The 18,944-nt window shown below is 55.4% G+C and overlaps 1 protein-coding gene across 4 annotated transcripts in view; it reads right to left on the bottom strand.

The window, feature by feature from the left end:
- LOC122366430 (neurexin-1-like) overlaps positions 1 to 18,944 on the bottom strand; it is an 88,633-nt gene that overhangs the window by 17,356 nt on the left and 52,333 nt on the right. For all 4 annotated transcript variants that reach the window (XM_043338674.1, XM_043338675.1, XM_043338676.1 and 1 more), the window contains one exon: positions 1,066 to 1,257. In XM_043338674.1, coding sequence (XP_043194609.1) covers positions 1,066 to 1,257 — 192 coding nt within the window. The remainder of the gene's footprint in view (positions 1 to 1,065; positions 1,258 to 18,944) is intronic.

Genomic DNA, 18,944 nt, shown 5'->3' with positions numbered 1-18,944 from the left:
TACTGTTACACAGTTCTACAGAACAGTTCTACAGAACACAGTTCTACTGTTATCTGTCATTTATAATTCTTATCGGTTACATCTGGAATATTACTGTGACATATGGTTATTTTGTACCCCTTGGCGTGATAAAAGTGCGGTCTTATTTGTATAACCTGATTCGTGGATATTTGTTTTCTGATGAGATATTCCTACTAGAAGAGTATTTAGAAAAGCTGAAACACCGTCACCATCCAGCTTCCCTACCCAAGACGTCTCCTCAGGTGGCTGTGTTGAAACACGTCGTCAAAGCCGTGTTCTCAGGCCACTCCACTCGCCCAGACGGGCCTTTCTCGGCGACAAGTCGTCGCCACAGATGGGCGTCACCCCCCTCAGTGGCATGCGAATCGAGCCGTGAAGCTTGTCATATCGGAGAATCGCGTCCGGCCAGCCTACCAAGTGGCCTCCGATCGCGCTGAGACTGCATACTAAGCGCAGTGCCACTCACTGGGCCGGAAATTGAATGGCCAAGACAGCGGGACATCAAGTCGCCGGCAAAGTCGTCTGATGACACGGCGCCGCGCGCGGAGCGCCAGGCCGGCAGAGGTCAAGGGTCACTCTCTGACGACCGTGTCGTGTGAGCTCGAACTGAAAGGCCCTCAGCTTTGCAGACGGTGCATTGGAAACGACCGACGTGGTCGCATGTTAAACAGCCATTTGGTTACGCTTCAAGAGCTGTTAGCAAACTATTGACGACTCAAGGGCAAATGCATGGGTGGTATTCCTTGAACTGCTGCATGTTTTCCGCTACCCGCGAGGCAGCGACTGACTCGCATACAACTTGTGACATCCGTTTAGTGTAACCAGCACGCGTACCTAAGTTTGAAACCAAACTTAAAGATTCAAATATATCCTTCCATGAACTCCTTACTCAACCCACAGTCTGTACGCTGGCGACCAAGACACTGCACGTGTCAAACTTCTGTACTACCGACCGCGACAAGTAGGTATGTTCTACATCGCACGAGACATACACTAGCCACTGCATAGTTCATTCATCGCGTCTCGTCGGCGCTATAAACTCACTGCTGTCCTGGCGACGCGCGTAGGTGGCCAAACCGATGACGGAGCCGTTGATGACCAGATCCCTCATGCAGCCGACGTATCCTATTCTCCGCGTGCCCGACCACACCTGGGCCGGCACCGGCACCCGGTCGTAGTCGGCACCCAGACCGCCCACGTACAGGGTCCCGTCCAGGTCCAGACGGTTGTGCGTGCCTGGAACGGGCCGGAGTGGGGTGTTAGGGGGACGCTATTGTCGGGAATCAATGCTCCGCGGTAATGTGAGTGCGACTGTGTGGTTGGGTGTCTCCGGTCCACTTTTCGACTATAAAGTGATTGTTTATTGCTGACCTGCAGGTCAGCAATAAACGTCTTCATATAAAGGAGTGAGGGTGCATTCTAGCGACAGCCAGTCCATAAATTACCATACAAATTATCAATACAACATGGCTTAGCCGATTAATTGCTTTTGCGGTTCAACGGAGTGGGTAACAGTAACGGCACAATATTAACCATGGGACCACATAGTGGCTCTTCCGACACCCGGAAGGGCTCGAAGACACTCAAACCCCAGTACTCGGGGGTACTCCGCGGCTCTGAGTGTTTACGAGGGCGCCTGCCGTCGGCCTTATTCGGTGCTCCGTCGGCTGTGGGGCGCTCTTTGAAGGAGGGAAGGCGGGGTATAGTATGGCAGGGATCGCCGGAGGCGGTACTTCTGCCGAGGCGGTGGGTACTCTGGTGGTTCGTAGTTCGCACTGTTTCGAATCGAGACTGCTGGTTGCTAGAAAGTTAGGTGGAACTGTAGCGGGGTTTCGCGGCGTTGCGTGGCTGACCGGGCAGTGTCTTCGATAGTGAGATAGAGAGCAAGAGAGCTCCGTCGGTGCGCTCCTAAAAGCCCTTCACTGTACAGCCCCTCGCGAACCCGTTCCGACTCTGACTCTATCTTTCCGGGGCGATCAATCATCGGAAACACATAGGCCAGGGTTAAGGAATGGGAGGAGAGATAAATAATAACCCATTATCCTTGATCACATTGACATAAGAACTCAACTCTACATAACCCAAGGTCCCACTCTCAAACAACAGCGCCCTTCCTAGCTGAGGGCTATCTCCCACCGGATATACACAACAATCATACTTCCACTCGTGCATCCCTTCTCACTTCTGTCATACGTCCAGTTATACCTCATAATTATCAGAGTTAGCCGTCTCCGATCCCTCCCTCTTTGCCTAACTTCCCCCGGTGGTGCTAAGGCGTGCGCAAGTCGTTATTGAGTCATTGGCCTTAAATTTCATTAACCGTTATCCCTTCATAACCACAATGCTCCGTACATCAGACAAACGCTTCATAATGCTCACGCTATACGAATATAATATACGAACCACCACAGATTTCGGCACTCCGCCCTTGAATTTCGCGACTTATAGCGGGTCCAAGACCATGCCGAACTACCTACACACAAATAATAAACACACACGCACGCAGGTTGTTGAGCGAACAATGGACTTACAGCATGGGCCGGTAAACCTTTGCAACAACGTACGCAGCCCTTGTCTTACTGCCACTCACGTGTGGACCTACCTTCTGCTGCCAGTGGTCAGTCAGCATCTCTAACACACTCCAGCCCACGGTTCCGGAGCTAGAGCTCGCAGGGCACTCAGTAGCCCGGGCTTTCCGCGGCGGACGTATCTAAAATTTGAAAGCCGGGTTGGGTAACTAAAGTCCGTCCGTGATACTAATGACCGCATCTCGCACCAGCCATAGTTCAGGGTTTCCGGGCCAACCCGGTGACCTAAAAAGGGTTAGCTCTCGTCGGCTAACTACAAAGACGACACGCGTCTTCCGCCTCCTGGAGGAGCCCGCCTTCAGACGCCTGGCGTCACGGTGGGAGGTGTGGGCCATCAGGCCCGCCGCGCCCGGTCTGCAGCCGGAACGCGGTCACCAAACGGGCTCCAACCGTGCCCTCTCCGAGAGGGACCTGGCAGCGGCCTCCCGCCGCGCCACCTGTTGCTTCGCACCTCTTCCAGACAGCGCTACCTACCAGATCGACCTCATCGCCCAGGGCAGCGTATGCCACCAGCGGGTCCGGAGTCGCGCGCCGGCGCGACCCGGCCCGCTAGATGATTAGTCAGCGGGCCGCGCCCGCCCCCGATACCGCCGACGGGGGCGGCGCGCCACACGGGAGGCGCCCGGCCGGCCGGAGACGAGCCAAGAATCGCCGATATCGTCGCAACCGTCGGACGAGAAGCCACATGATCGTAGTATCATGGAACGCGGAGGGACTCCGGTCGAAGATCACCGAGCTCCAACGCTGGCTTCCCACGGTCAGAGCAGACGTGCTGGCGGTGCAGGAGGGTCAGTTTCCGAAGGCCGTGCCGAGGCTCTCAGGGTTTCAGCCACCCGTTGTGGTGCGGAGAGCGCGAGGGCGAAGAGCGGACATGGAGGTGGTGAAGGGGGGCGACGTGGCCATCTACGTGCGAGCTGGCCTGGCCTTCACCCCCGTCATCGACAACCTTCTGGCCGCTACCGACGACTCCACAGAGCTGTGTGGGGTACGCATCCTGGGACCCACCCCGACTCGTATCTTGAACATCTACCGACCGCCAATCAGAGCGACGAACGATGACCGGGAGGACAACTTCGACCCGGACCTCCTGCCCAGTGACGACGAAACACTCATCGTCGGTGACCTGAATGCCCACCACCCCTCCTGGGACTCGGGCTGCGAAGCTGCAGACCGGGTCGGAACGCGAATCGCGGACTGGCTCGAGAGGATCGACTGGGCGCCACTCAACAGCGGCGACCCGACCTTCGCCAGTTACCGCTCCGGAGGTCAGTCCGCGCCCGACCTGGCGGTGTGTGGATCGGCCCTGGCCCGAAGGAGCAGGTGGTGGATCGGTCCGGACCTCGGGAGCGATCACCTGCCGATGGTGGTGGAGATGCGCGGAATTCGAGAGCAACCCCGCAGGATCCGCAAGGCGAGGATGGCTTACGACAAGGCCGACTGGGTTGCGTTCCGCGACACCTGTGAGGCGGCCCTCCTTGAGGCCGGGACTCCGGGAGAGTCGGCGCAGCTCCAGAGCGACCGGTTTTCGACGGCCCTACGTCAGGCGGGCGTGCGGCATATCCCCTGCGGGGCCCGCGCGGACCCCAAACCGTGGGCACTCGACCCCGAGCTGAGGGAGGCCGTAGCGGAGCGCCGGGAGGCCCGACGCCTGCTGCAGCCTGGGAACGAGCGGTCCAGGACCAGGTGGACGGAGGCGAAACAGAGGGCGGCGGAGGTGGAGAGGAGAGTGTCCCGTGATCGCTTCCGTCAATTCGTCTCTGAGACGCTGAACCGACCAGCCAGTCTGGGGAGAGTTTCAAAACTCCTAAAGAAGTGGGACAAGTCAACGGATGAGGAACAGCGAGATGGCCAGGCAATGGAGGACGGCGGCCGACTGCTTGTCACCGACCGCGCCAAGGCGGATGCTTTTGCCAGGACGTATGCCCATGTGTCCCGGCAGATCCGAGCAACGAAGATAGACCGAGAGGTCAAGAAGAAGTTGCAAGAACCCGCCCTCAAGCGCTGTGCGGAATGTCAAGGAGACAGAGAGGCCGGGCGCTGCTGTGGGCCCTTCACCCCTGAAGAACTCGCTCAACACATCCGAGAAACCAAGCTGAAGAAAGCCCCTGGCCCGGACGGGATCTCAAACGAGATGCTGCGGCACCTCGGTCCTGTCGCGCGTGACGCCCTGCTACGTCTCATCAACACCTCGTGGGCGACAGCAGAAGTCCCAAGAGAATGGCGCGCGGCGACAGTGATTCCCATCCCCAAGGCCGGGAAAGACAAGAGGCTCCTCAGCAGCTACCGTCCCATTGCCCTGACGAGCCACGTCGGGAAGCTGGCAGAGCGACTGATCCTGGCCCGGCTCACCTACCTCAGCGAGAGCAGGGGCATGGTGCCGCCGGAGCAGGTGGGCTTCAGAGCTCACCGCTCTGTGGAGGACAGCATCGGCCGCCTCGTGCAGGAGGTACAAGATGGGTGGCAGCTCCCCCGACCGAGACACCAGAACCATCAAGACGGCGCCACAGCGCAGAAGTACGTCCTCCTCGCGTTCGATTTTGCGAGGGCGTACGACAAAGTCGACCACCGCCTCCTCAGACTGCGGTTGCTGGAACTGGGCCTCCCGGCTTGCATGGTGAACTGGGTGTGGCAGTGGCTCAGAGATCGTCGAGTCAAGGTAGAGGTGAACGGGGTGCTCAGCGGGGAGAGAGTGTTTAGAGCGGGCCTGCCCCAGGGCAGTGTGCTCTCGCCGTCCCTGTTTTTGTTATGGGCGGCGACACTCGTGCAAGATCTTCGCGACATCCCCGGTGTCTCACCGTATATGTACGCGGACGACACCGCAGCACTGTGCGCCGGGAACTCCATCCAGATAGCCAAGGACAGGGCCCAGAGGGCTGCAGACGCCCTTCTCGCCTGGGCAAAGAAGTCGAAGATGGTCGTTGCAGCTGAGAAGACCCAGATGCTGGTGTTGTCACAGTGGCACCGCGACGCAGTCGACTGCCAGATTAAGATGGCGGGGAAGACAGTGTCAGCCACGGACTCCATCAGCCTACTCGGCGTGCAGTTAGACCGTCTGCTCCACTTCGGCCCCCACTGCCATAAGCTGAGGAAGAAGGTCCGCCCACGCATCGCGCAGCTGCGTCAGCTGTCCGGACGCTCCTGGGGCCTCGAGGAGGACCTGCTCCGGACAGTAGCCAGCGGCTATGTCCGAGGAGCCCTGGAGCATGCCGCAGCAGCCTGGCTTCCTGCCACGCCGCCCTCCCACGTGGAACTTCTGGAGAGGGAAATGAGAGCAGCGGCGAGAGTCGTCACGGGGTGCACTCGCAGCACTCCGTCGGACGCGCTCATGGCGGAAGCGGGCCTTCTCCCGGTATCGGTGAGGAGAAGGACACTGGCTGCGCGTTTCCTGGCCAAGGCGACTGCGCTCCCCCCGGAGGAGCCGCTCCATCGAGTAGCCGCGTCGGACGCCCCGGCCCGTCTAAGATCCGTGACGGGCTGGAGAACCCTGGGACGAGAGATGTGGGAGGCGGCCGGTGTCGGCCCCCCTATCGACCCAGTATCGCAGGCGAGCGTCCCCCCGTGGGAAGTGAAGAGCGGGGTCACCATCAGCCTGGACGTGGGACCACTACCACTGAATGCGACTTCCACACAGAAGAGAGACGCGGCGACCTGTCACCTAGGTAGTCTGCCACAGTGCGCGACTTGGGTTTGGTCCGACGGCTCGGTGGAGGGAGGCATCACAAACGGCGGCGCTGGCGTTTTCATCGAGGACCCGGACGGCCAGCAGCACCTACTCACGGTGCCGGCGGGGAACGTCTGCTCCAGCTACCGTGCTGAAATGGTAGCCCTCAGAGAAGCGCTGAAGTTCCTGCTGGACCGACAAACCCTCCCTCCTGAGCCGATCGTGATATGCACGGACTCCCAGTCAGCTCTGGCGACACTCCGGGGTGGCCCCTCTACCCAAACAACCCTCATAGGAGGAGAAATCTGGGCGGCGCTTCAACAGCTGGCGGCCCGCGGCAGGCGTACCTACCTACAGTGGGTACCTTCCCACTGCGGCCTGCCCGGGAACGAGAGAGCGGACGAGCTGGCGAAGCAAGCTTCAGCACTGGACCAAGAGGAAGTCCCCGTCGACGCCATGACGGTGTACCGCGCGGTGGCAAGGACGGCGCGGGACCAGTGGGTCAGCGACTGGCCGCGCGGATGGTACCGCAGCCTCATGGGAGCGAAGCTGCCGGGACCAGTCAGACACCTGGATCGAGCGGAGGCGGTGGATGTGCACCAGTTGCGAGCGGGGCACTGGTCAGGCTCCGCCCAGTACCTCCACCGAATCGGCCGGAACCCGTCGCGACACTGCCCGCAGTGCGAAGACGTGGACTGCCAGGGTGCCCGTTGCCCCCTGTGCAGAGAGACGGCGGATACTCCGTACCACGTCCTGGTCGAGTGCCCGGCCCTGATGGGCGCCAGGCTGCGACTCACCGGGACAATCAGACCCAACAGGGAAGAGGTGCGGAGCGACGGAGTTGTCGCGGCCCTGGCGGCCGCGTTCAGGACCCTGCAGAGCCGTCAGGCTACAGTCGACTGAGGTCGACCTGGAGGGAACAAACAACAACAACAACAACACGCGTCTTCCACGCACGCAGGTCCACTCGGGGACATCCTGCACTCAACACACATCGTCGACTACCAGCACATAGGTGTCCAAAGCCCTATCTATCCGTGGCTGGTAGTTAAGCTGTCGTCACAGACCTATTCGAAAGGACCAGAGCATGGCCGGAGCTACTCGACTGACTGCGGGTGGCCAGCACCGTCTGACTGCGATCACCCGACTCGAATGCTCGGTATCTAATGTTCACCCCCGTCTTGCGGCATTATACGTTCCTTCGCGGGGCATTACTCTTCCGGCGGCATACGATTCCCTCGCTAAGACGCCCGGGGTCCTAACCACCTCCGAAACTATCTGTCGCTCTTCAAATGACGTCCCGCGCCGACCACTTGAGGGACCGATAGCGGGCCTACCTATCCTTTTGAAACCGGGCTGGGTAACTAAGGTCCATCCGTGATACTGATGACCGCATCTCGCTCCAGTCATAGTTCAGGGCTTCCGGGCCAGCCCGGCAGCCTAAAATCTGCCCAGCCTCCGGGGCTGTTAATCCGAGACGGAACACCGTCATCTCGCGGCGGCCCACCCGCCGATACACATCCCAGGCGACGGCCCACGTGACCTTAATTATCACCCAGGCCTACCCTGGGCCGGAACAATCGGGCCACTGGTCCCGTGTCCCGCTAGCCAGAGGTTAGACAGACTACAACCCGTCGTCCCCTCCGAGCCAGGACACGAGGCTGACCGGGTAACATTTCTTGAAACCCTCCTCGGCGGTCTGTGCCCGACTCGCCTTCATCCTCACGTTTAATTTCGCGACTTATTGCACGCATCCAGGGCTTACTCAATCGAGGCCTCATATCTAGTGGGGTCTGTCCGAGTTTAGCGTCATTCGGGAAACCCGATTTATCTAATTGTACAGTCCTGCTCCCTTTCACTCGCGTCTCATCTCCCTCCTAACCCATGGCCGCGTCGGTGGACTTTCCACGCACAGGGGCGTGACGTGCATCATCTATCTCCCCGGTTCCGTCCCTTACAGTGTCCCCAGTGTCCATGTGGGGTAAAGTTACAAATATTTCGTGTGCGGCAAGGTCTATGTGTGCTCCTTATATTCGGACCGCTGGATAGGGTAGAGCGCCAGGAATTCCGCTGACGCATTATATTGATGGAAACCGGATGAAGGTACGGTAGGAATAGGATAATAACAGCCAGAGCACTCTCCAGCATAGGGTAAGGTAAGGAGGTCCTGCGTGTTCTGTGCGTGCTGCTTGTAATCGGACCGTCGGATAAAATGGAGCGCCAGGAATTCCGCTGACGCGTAATGTTTATGGAAATAGGACAATGGTACGGTAGGAATAGGATAATAACAGCCAGAGCACTCTCCAGCATAGGTAAGGTAAGGAGTTCCTGCGTGTTCTGTGCGTGCTGCTTGTAATCGGACCGTCGGATAAAATGGAGCGCCAGGAATTCCGCTGACGCGTAATAGTTATGGAAACAGGACAATGGTACGGTAGGAATAGGATAATAACAGCCAGAGCACTCTCCAGCATAGGTAAGGTAAGGAGGTCCTGCGTGTTCTGTGCGTGCTGCTTGTAATCGGACCGTCGGATAAAATGGGGCGCCAGGAATTCCGCTGACGCGTAATGTTTATGGAAACAGGACAATGGTACGGTAGGAATAGGATAATAACAGCCAGAGCACTCTCCAGCATAGGTAAGGTAAGGAGGTCCTGCGTGTTCTGTGCGTGCTGCTTGTAATCGAACCGTCGGAAAAAAATGGAGCGCCAGGAATTCCGCTGACGCGTAATAGTTATGGAAACAGGACAATGGTACGGTAGGAATAGGATAATAGCAGCCAGAGCACTCTCCAGCACAGGTAAGGTAAGGAGGTCCTGCGTGTTCTGTGCGTGTTGCTTGTAATCGGACCGTCGGATAAAATGGAGCGCCAGGAATTCCGCTGACGCGTAATGTTTATGGAAACAGGACGGTGATACGGTAGGAATAGGATGATAACAGCCAGAGCACTCCCCAGCATAGGGTAAGGTAGGGAGGTCCTGAGAGTTATGTGTGTGCTCCCTGTATAATCCCTTTGTGTGCTGTGTAAAATCAAACAGATAAAGAAAACTGATCGTTGTAAATTACTCTGGCCAGACACCTTGGAAATGACCTCTTTCCCGACTGTGAGTTGGCATATGGCCTTTTATGCTCCATCCTCCGATCCCTGCCCTTCAGCACTACTCACACTCGTATTTCAATATTTACAAGTCCCATTTATTTACATACTCCGACGCAACACCTTAAATTCCCTTACACGTCAAATTTAAAGGAAACGTTCTGGGCCCAGGCCGCCCATCAACTGAGTTTCACACGCCGCACGGTGCGGTGCACAGTCGCCCGTCCCTTTCCCGACTCCCCACGGAGCATAATCCCCTCCGTCCGCCTTAATCACCACGGGGCGCCGGACGAGGGTCCACGTCGGCACGCGTCTCGCACCACGCGCACAGTTACATAATTGACCGAATCGAATTGTGAACTTAAGCTACCTAGACTGAAGGTTCCCAAAATAAAATTGAACTACCTAAACTGAATGGCCTAAATTATTGCGCAACGACACCTAAAAAGGGGAATATAATGTGGCTCACATAGCGGTAACGAAGGGGGGGGGGGGGGTACTTGAAGGATTTAGGGACTAGGTGCGCACCCGTGTTCACCGCGTGACCTTACTTGAGATGGAGTCGCTGACATGATGGCCGTGTCCGTCCAGCGGCCGGCCCGGCGGCCAGAGCCGCCGCCGGCGCCGTGATGCCAGCCGCTGGTGTCTTGTGGGCTGTCCGTGATGCGAGAGGCCGAATGCCTCGTCCGAGAGAGAGCCAGCGAGAGCGTTCCAGTTCCGTTTCATCAACTTATACTTTTGATGACGTCATACTTCAGAGGGCCGGGCAGCATCTCCGTGTCCAATCTTCGTCCTCCATTCTCAAAAGCTGCACTCGGCTCCGCCCTCAAACATTCGTGATTTGCTGACAAAATTCGGCATCCCCTCCGGCCATGGCAGTCGCACCCTTTCACGCAGCGATCGGGTGGAATTCGCCGCCGGCGCTCACGGCGCCTGAGGCGCCAGGTGGCGGGCCTGGCCCTCCGCTCCACCTTGTTTTGAAGTCAGCTCCGGCCAGATGTCCTATATTTTGTCGTTGGCGACCGAGTTCCATTTCATCCTGTTTTCGTACAAAACCGGGTCGGTCCCCGCTCCCCTTTCTTGTTTTTGTTCAAATCAGGGCCGGTCTGCACTCCCCTCTCCTTGTTCTCTGGCGGGGTGCCGAGCGTGGGACAGAGTCTTGTTTTCCGAAGGCTAAACTGATTAATGGCTCGAGGCTGGCAGAATGGCGCGTTTTGGTATGCTATTTGTTGGCTTCAGATCCGGGTTCTCATGAAGTGGGGTGGTCATCTATAGAGGACCCCTGTTTGTCAGAGCCGACTTCGCCGTCTGTGTGGACGCCAGCTGGGACGGAGAGAGGGTATCACAGCCGATTTAGCCGGCTGACCGTGTCTGTGCGGCGCTCGCAGATGGCCGTGTTTCAGCTTGTGGCACAGCTTGCAGTTCAGCATGAAAGATGAAAAAATGTAACGCATCTGCGTTACATTTTCAGACCTCTTTTTATAGTCGCGCCCCGCGACTAAACGTTTGAGAGGCCGCTTCTGCCGTGCTATTTGGTGCCGTTTCGTCGTGTTTCTTGGTGACTTCTGTGACGAGAGTGGGTGGCCGTCTTCTAAAGGATCGGTAGTTATTCCAACAGGAGTGTTCGGTTGGGGAGGATGGTAGGACGAGCTTGGATGATTAGGACATAAGGATTGCGGGTTTTTGTGTCATTGCACAGTATTTCGGGCCATTCTTACATTTCCAGAACTAAAACATTCACGTACTATCCCGTAAAACACCACCAACTACACATCAAATAATTAGCGCGCAAAACCATGGAAATTGAATGAAACCATTGAAATAATTAACACATGACAATACAAAAATAACATTGGTACATTTGGTTACTATAATTCAGATCAATCTAGCGATAACATACCGGTGCAGACTGTGGTATGCCAGAGGAGTGAGCCCGGCACCTGATGGTGGCTCCATGAGCCACGACAGCTCCGGTCCGGGATGGCCGCGATGACGGACTGGCGGTCGCCCGCAATTCGGTCTCGAACCGGCCGGCTGCTGTTGTAGTCTGGTCCCAGTCCCGGACTCGCCCAGGACTCCCCCAGTCTCGCAGTTGCAGTCGTAGTTCGTCATTGCTGCCGATTGCGGCCGCCCTGGTGAACTGTCAGGGCTGGCTATGATCGGCCCAGAACTCGTTGTCTGTGGCTGAGCCTGGGTTGAACGTGGCTCCAGCGCACGTCCCAGTTGCCACCGCCGATCTAGCGGCCACCGAGGTTGCTCTCTGGTGTGGACTGCCGATGATGGAACGGATGTCACGTCCAGCGGCAGACGTGGTCACGCTGCAGCCTGCTTCGTTGTTATTGGCTGTGATGTTATACACTCAGAAAACACTTTGAGAACATTTTTGAATAAGGGCTCATATGAGTGCCAAAACAGGGCTCAAATCTGTATGATTTTAAAATCGGGATCAGTTAGGCGCCCTTTTCGGGCTCAAAGTACATTAGCCCCGAAAGCGGCATCAGTTCGTCTTCCTTTTCGGGCTCAATTCGAGCTGCGTTTTAGGGCTCCATACGACATTCCGCCATTCCGTCTTTTGCTGTTTTCAGTGCCATGTGTTGGTGTACCTACCGCCGTGATTTCAAAATGAATGGTAAGTTATTAGTTATCAGTTATCGCTATCTTTTAGAAAAAATCAAGATGTTGATGCTCATGCCATTTTTATCCCTTATCAATTAAAATTGTAGTGGCATTTGTTCAGAAAAGGTCTGATCTACAATTGTGGCGCCGTTGATACGAATACGCACGGGTTTGATTATTCGTTTTTCTTGTATTTGCGCCACATGAAAGCATCATATCTGGATTCAGGATGTCAAATAGTGTAAGAATGTGCAAAAATTTTGTCTGGTTCTTCGGGATGATGTGATTGAAGCAATGCTTTCAAGGGTAGGTAAGGATTTTGTTACTTGTTCGTGATGGTTATCTTGATGCTCAACTAAAATTAATCCTAACCTTGCCTACTAACCTATTAAGTTAAACTTAGTACCAATACCTACCAACCTACAACCTATTTGGATCTTTCATATACTTATAACATGCTGCTGCTTCTGCTAACATGCTGCGGAATGCTGGTTGACATGATGGAATGCTGGTATGACAGTGTTCCATGTTTCAGAATTTTAGGTGAATAACCACACATGATGGGGAAAATGTTTTCATCCTAAAAATATGACAAGTGGCTTTATTTCATCTTTGCTAAAAAAATATGTCAAAAGTTTGATTCAACAGCCAGCTGCCAGGTTATGCATGACTTGACAGTTGATGCATCTACTCTACATCATTTCATTTCAGATCCTGTGAAGGTTCTGACAAAATCTGAGGTAAAAATGGCATTATGCAGTTTTGCGGAAAGACTAAATCTATCTCATTTTGTCTTCAGATTTTTTTTTATTGGGACACCCAATTGAAATCCAATTTTAGAACACTGTGACACCATGCCTGTGTGCCAAGTAAGAGGAAGGGTCTACAAGTATACATCAAGATAACCAATTATGGACAAGTTGAGACTTGAGTCATGAGCTCTTATTTGTGGTTACAATACCTTCAACTGCATGATTTTGCACAACTTCCATACAGGCATCCAGACTGGAAAAGGTTCAAGTCCATACTTATTCTGGTGCTTGAATATGGCAGTTCAAAGATGGAAGGCATATGATGCTACAAAATGAAAAAATAATTCAACTTACAAAAAATAGGTATTCATATCTATCCTAAACTAAACTAACCTAAACTTACCTAACCTAATCCAACCCAACCCAACCACCCCAACCAGCCCAGCCCAGCCCAACCCAGCCCAGCCCAGCCCAGCCCAGCCCAGCCCAGCCCAACCCAACCCAAAACCTACAGTCTAAAACCTAGAGCTAAAACCTGCAGCCCAAACTGGAAAACATCCATATGGTACGCCGGACGCCCGTGAAGCCGTCATGCGCCGAAGTTCGGCGCAAGCTATTTTGCAATTTGCGCTGAAATTTCTGCATTATTTGCGCCGAAGGTTAGTGCCCTTTTGCGTCAAAATTAAGCCACTTATACAAAAAGCACGTTTACATCTGCTGGCCAAGGTTTTATAAACCAGACAGAACGCTCTGGGCCTTAACCACTCCTGACTCCCATGTTTGAGCGTCCAAATTAGTTGATGTTTCCATGGAAGCTGAATACCACAATACGTGTAGCGCACTGTAGCATCGTGCCGTGAAATAAGGCTCGGGACGGAAGTTCCGGGGTCACAAAAATTGGTGTGGCGGTGTTGTCGCGGCTGGCGGGCGCCAGCAAGGGATTTAAGTTTACGACACCACTCTTGTTTCAGGAGAGGTGTCAGCGATTCGAGACTACTTGGGCATGCGGGCAGCGAGGTCGGCGTGGCTGCCTGCGGCTGCGGCCACACATCTTGGCGTCCTGGAGGCGGAGATGCTGATGGTGGCATGAGTCATCACTGGCTGCCCGATTTCCATGCTCCAAGACTCGCCGTGAGGGCCGAGGCGGGCGTCGTGCCGATGGAGAGATGAGGAGGGATGCGCTGGCATCGCGCCTACTGGCGAAGGCGCTCTCCCTCCCGTCGGAGGACCCGCCGCGTCGTGGCGGAAGCCCCCCCCCCCCCCAACCGTGACTGAAGTCAGTGACCGGCTGGAGAGAGCGCGGGGGAGCGGTGTGGGACCACTGGAGTGGCGCTGCCCGCCGACTGCCGAGGCGCGCTTATCCACGAGACTGCCCCCGTAGACGCCAACAGACGGCGTCACGGTCCACCTGGACCGGCTGCCGATCGGGGCGTCCGCGACAGCGAGGAGGAGTGCTGCGGAGGCGTGCCTGGGAGCGCTCCCCCAGCGTGCGACGTGGGCCTGGGTCGACGGGTCTGCGACCGGGGGAGTAATAGGAAGGCGGCGCTGGGGTCCTCACCGAGCACCCAGACAGTACAACATTGATACTGCGGGAGGCGGCGGGGAGGATTTGCTCCATTTACCGATCTGAGATGGTGGCGCTCAAGACGGCAAAGCAACATCTCCTGGAGCACCCGTCCTTCGAGGAAGACCCCATAATCATTTGCTCCGACTCGCAGGCGTCGCTGGCGACGCCACGAGGTGGACAAGTGGCCCAGACACCCCCCCCCCTCATCCCCTAGGTGCCGCCATCTGGGAGTATATGATGGCCCTAGTGGCTGTAGGGGGCCGAAGAATCCACCATAGAAGGAGGGCGGCGATAGCCCGATTAAGCTGGGCGTCCAGTGGAGCCTCGGCTCTATCATGGGCATTGGGCAAGGACTCTGCGAGCACCCCCGTCTCCTCCATCTTCGACGGCACTCCAGTCAGAAAGCTGTCCCCACCCGAGTTTCCCAGCAGCATGGGCCACATGAAACCGAACAGCGCCGAGCCGCTCGACGCTGAGGACCAGGCGAGAGTAACAGTGAAAAGGTGAAACGCTCGAAACGGCGCGCGCCGCCGGCCGAGGGCGCCGGCCGCCGAGCCGGCCCAGGCCGGCTGCGGGTCAAACAGAAGCCGTCTCCGCGGCGGCCGCCCAGTGACAGCGACTCGGACTGACGTCGAGGCACCGCTGCCGCCTCCGCCGACCAACCCGCCGCCCAGCAAGGGCAGTTTGAAGGCGGCTGCGCCGGTGAAGGTGGCGCGGCCTGGCAGGGGCCGCGGCCGGCCCACTCCCAGCTACCCGTCCCGCGAGGTGCTCAGTACCACCGACTCGTCCGATTATGAGGCAGCGCCGTCGGCGGGCCGCCGCCAGCAGTGACGACGACCGGCTGGCGGCGTTCGCGCGGGACTTGTCCGACTCCTGGTACTCGGACTTGCCGCCCAAACTGGACGCCGGCGGCGTGAGCACCAGCAACGCCAATAAAAAGTCCACCTTCATCCGGCTCTTCTCGCACCGTGTCAAAAGGACTACGCCGCGCGGCCGGCCGGCCAACTCGAATGAGCGCAGCGAAGGGCACACGTCCCCGACGGCGGCACTGGCGCCTCCCGCCGCGCCGCTGCCGGCGTTGCTGGCAACGCCGATCCAGGCCCATCGATTTCTACTGTTTTGTTGCCTACGTGCCGCTGCCGCCGCTCAGCCAGCACAATGGCGTGCCGGTGTTGCGCTGTCGGATCGAAAAGCGGCTCGTGCAGCGGACGGACGGGTGCGGCCCGCGCGATGAGCCGCCGCCGCACACCGAGCTGCGCCGCGCGGACGTGAAGGTGGAGCTGGCAGCGGCCTGCTCAGTCCCCTCAACGGCGTCGACCGGCTCTCCGGCGATTTGCGGTCAGAAACGCCGCCGCTTCTGGGACCAAGGTGTCAGAGCGCGGCGCTGCCCGTGAGACGTTAAGTTAGCACAGGCAATGTCGTCTGCACTCCTTGCAGTTCATGTTGAATACACAACCATGTTGCGAAGTAATAGGCGCCGGGTTTTTCAGTTCATAGAACTTTTTCCCTGGCTATTACACCCCACAACCGAACACTGACACCTTGCACAAGTATGACTGTGTGTATGAATGTTAATAAATACATGAACCAATGTTGTGTTTTCGGTTCCAGTACCTTCTTTGGGCACCTCGGCAACAAGTAAGTAATCCGTTAGCTTTGCCACACCTAAGATAGGCTCCCACGTTGTTATTTGCTCCCGGGTTAACATAAACCGGTTTAACGTAACTTTTGCATCCCGGCCAAAATTGCCGGTTAACTGTCCCACCGCTCGAGACTGGCGCTAGGCTGGCCGAGCAAAAAAAAAAGTTTGTCCGCGGCTTCGTCTTATTCGCAGCTGCTGGACACGGGGGAGGGGGGAGGAGGGGCTGCATCGGACGAAAAGCGGGCTCTGGTATTAACTGGATTTTTTGCCAGCTGGCGCCGTATGGTGGCGCTAGCAGAGCTTCTTACATATCAATGCTAGATATAAAAGAATGAATATTTACCAATCAATTTTTCATTTAAAGCCATTTGAAATATTTATGTCCATCCTACTACCGCGCTTAGGTATATCTAAAATTAAATACCTTTCGTGCGTCGCCAGCTGGCCAGCCAGCTGACGCAATCCAGCTTTTACCAAAGCCCCGAAAAGCGATGACGTGAGCCCTAATATTGGCTTCACCACACAATTTGAGCCCTCAAACTGGAATCAGGTGAGCTCGAAAATGGGGATCAGGCTGAAAACTGGTATCATAGTGAGACTAGTTTTAGAGCTTGACACCGATAATGGGTACTGACTGAGCTCTGTTTCTGCGATCAATGATACCGATTTAAGGGATCGTATGAGCCCATGTGGCGCTAGCTCAGAAAGTATTCTCGAAATGTGCTGTCTGTTTTGAATATGGTACATTAGCCCGAAAACTGGTCTCTGAGCCCGAAAATCGGGACACTGTTTTCTCAGTGTAGCCGGGGCACAGCTCCGGTCGTCGCCGGCATCCCAGTTGGTCTGGTAGTCACGGGAGAGGTAGCCCACCTTGACTGCCGATGCTGGAACGGATGTAGTCGGTGTTGTTGTCCAGGCCTGCTGTCCTTGCTGTCTGCTCTTGGTTGTTTGGCCGTGACTATGTACTGGCCCGGTGCAGGTCTCGTGGGTCGGTCTTGAAGTGTGGGAAGTGGCAGTGGGGACCGCCTGCATTTGATGTAATGCCAGATAACCACCTCCCAGTGCAGCGGGCGGCCCCGAAATGGGCTCGCAGGCTGATCCGGTCCATTACGGTTGTCTATTTCGCTCGAAACAGGCAGCATTCAGATCTGTCCGAATTGTCTTATCTAATGACGCTCTATAGTTGTAGTAGTCGTCACCATCACCCCAGTTGCTGCCTGATTTTGTTGACATAAATTGGTTATCAGTTTCTCCTCCTCCTGCTTCCGGTCTCTGTTGTTATTTGTTTCAGGCTTTGTCTTCATTTTGAGTTCCCTTGGGCACTGGCTATCAGCATCAGCCAGTCGCTGTTGATGACTAGCTTTTTTTTTTTGTTCTTCTGTCGGCATCTCTTCTTCTCTCCGCTGCACGTTTGCTTTTCCAACTGGCTTCGTGATGTTATAGTTCTTCAATCATTTGCATATTCTTTTCTCAGCTGTTGATTTATTTCTGTGATTTCGTATCTGCACTGTAATTCAGTATCAGTGGCACCGTTTTCATCGGTCTCCTCCTTCAATATCTTCTCTTCCCGCCGTCAATCTCCGCTGTGTGCCCTCCTTCTTTCACCTTACTGTTCCCATTGCTTCAATAACAATCTCGATCATCTTCAATCTGTGCCGTCACCTTTATTTCAATATCATACGTTCTATTTGTCATTCTTGCCTTATTCAGCCCTGATTTCATTCCACAACATTCGATACCTTCATAGCGTCGCGCTCAGTCGTATCTTCAGTATGTACATCGGGTTCGGTAACACGTGACAGCCTGTTCTGTAACGGGGTTTCCCGCCGGGGAAAACGGCTCGTGGACGGTTGCCGGTCTCCTGTCAGTTCTCTCCAGAGGCGGGTCAGTCCACGGGTCACACATAGGTCACTGCACCTTTTTGGTATAGGATGGGTACAATCTCTTAAAAATTGGGTTAAAATGGCATCCTCGGTGTGATTACTCTAACTTTGGATCACGGGATTTCACTCAAGGTTAGGGTTCGCTAGATGTGAGCCACATAAATTTGGTTAGCGATACCTGTAGCCAAAAAAACTATACTAAGCCCGCTCGCCAGTCACTTAAAATTGATTCTCGAGTTACCCTTATCACTTCATGATATATACACCCTCCAGCAATCCACGCTTTCTGATTTCAATCAAATCAATTTAACCCGAGTAATGCTGCACTGAGTGACCAGCTCCCACTGCATCTAGCTCAGACATAATAAGTTTTCTCACCAACGCTCGCATTACCTCTGAAATTTTAGCATTGGGTTCGGCAATGCACGTCCGTCCACCGACTTCATGATTCCTTTGATTGATCCTACCCCACGTTGGGTGCGCCAAGTCTGTAGCGGGGTTTCGCCGTAGCGGGGCTAACCGGGCATTGTCTTTCGATAGAGAGCAAGAGAGAGAAGAGAAGAGAGAGAAGGAGAGAGAGAGAGAGAGAGGGAGAGAGAGAGAGTGAGAGAGAGAGAGAGGGAGAGAGAGAGAGAGAGAGAGAGAGAGAGAGAGAGAGAGAGAGAGAGAGAGAGAGAGAGAGAGAGAGAGAGAGAGAGACCCGTCGGTGCGCTCCTAGAAGCCCTTCTCTGTTCAGCCCCTCGCGAACTCGTCCCGACTCTGTCTTTACATTCTCCGGGGCGATCAATCATCGGAAACACATAGGCCAGGGTTAAGGAATGGGAGGAGAGATAAATAATAACCCATTATCCTTGATCACATTGACATAAGAACTCAACTCTACATAACCCAAGGTCCCACTCTCAAACAACAGCGCCCTTCCTAGCTGAGGGCTATCTCCCACCGGATATACACAACAATCATACTTCCACTCGTGCATCCCTTCTCACTTCTGTCATACGTCCAGTTATACCTCATAATTATCAGAGTTAGCCGTCTCCGATCCCTCCCTCTTTGCCTAACTTCCCCCGGTGGTGCTAAGGCGTGCGCAAGTCGTTATTGAGTCATTGGCCTTAAATTTC

This window comes from Amphibalanus amphitrite, unplaced genomic scaffold (genome assembly GCF_019059575.1).
Source record: "Amphibalanus amphitrite isolate SeventyFive unplaced genomic scaffold, NRLGWU_Aamphi_draft 000805F_arrow, whole genome shotgun sequence".
NCBI classification, from domain to species: Eukaryota; Metazoa; Arthropoda; class Thecostraca; order Balanomorpha; family Balanidae; genus Amphibalanus; species Amphibalanus amphitrite.
Note: the sequence above shows the minus strand (reverse complement) of the source record. Positions and strands in the feature narration are given on the sequence as shown.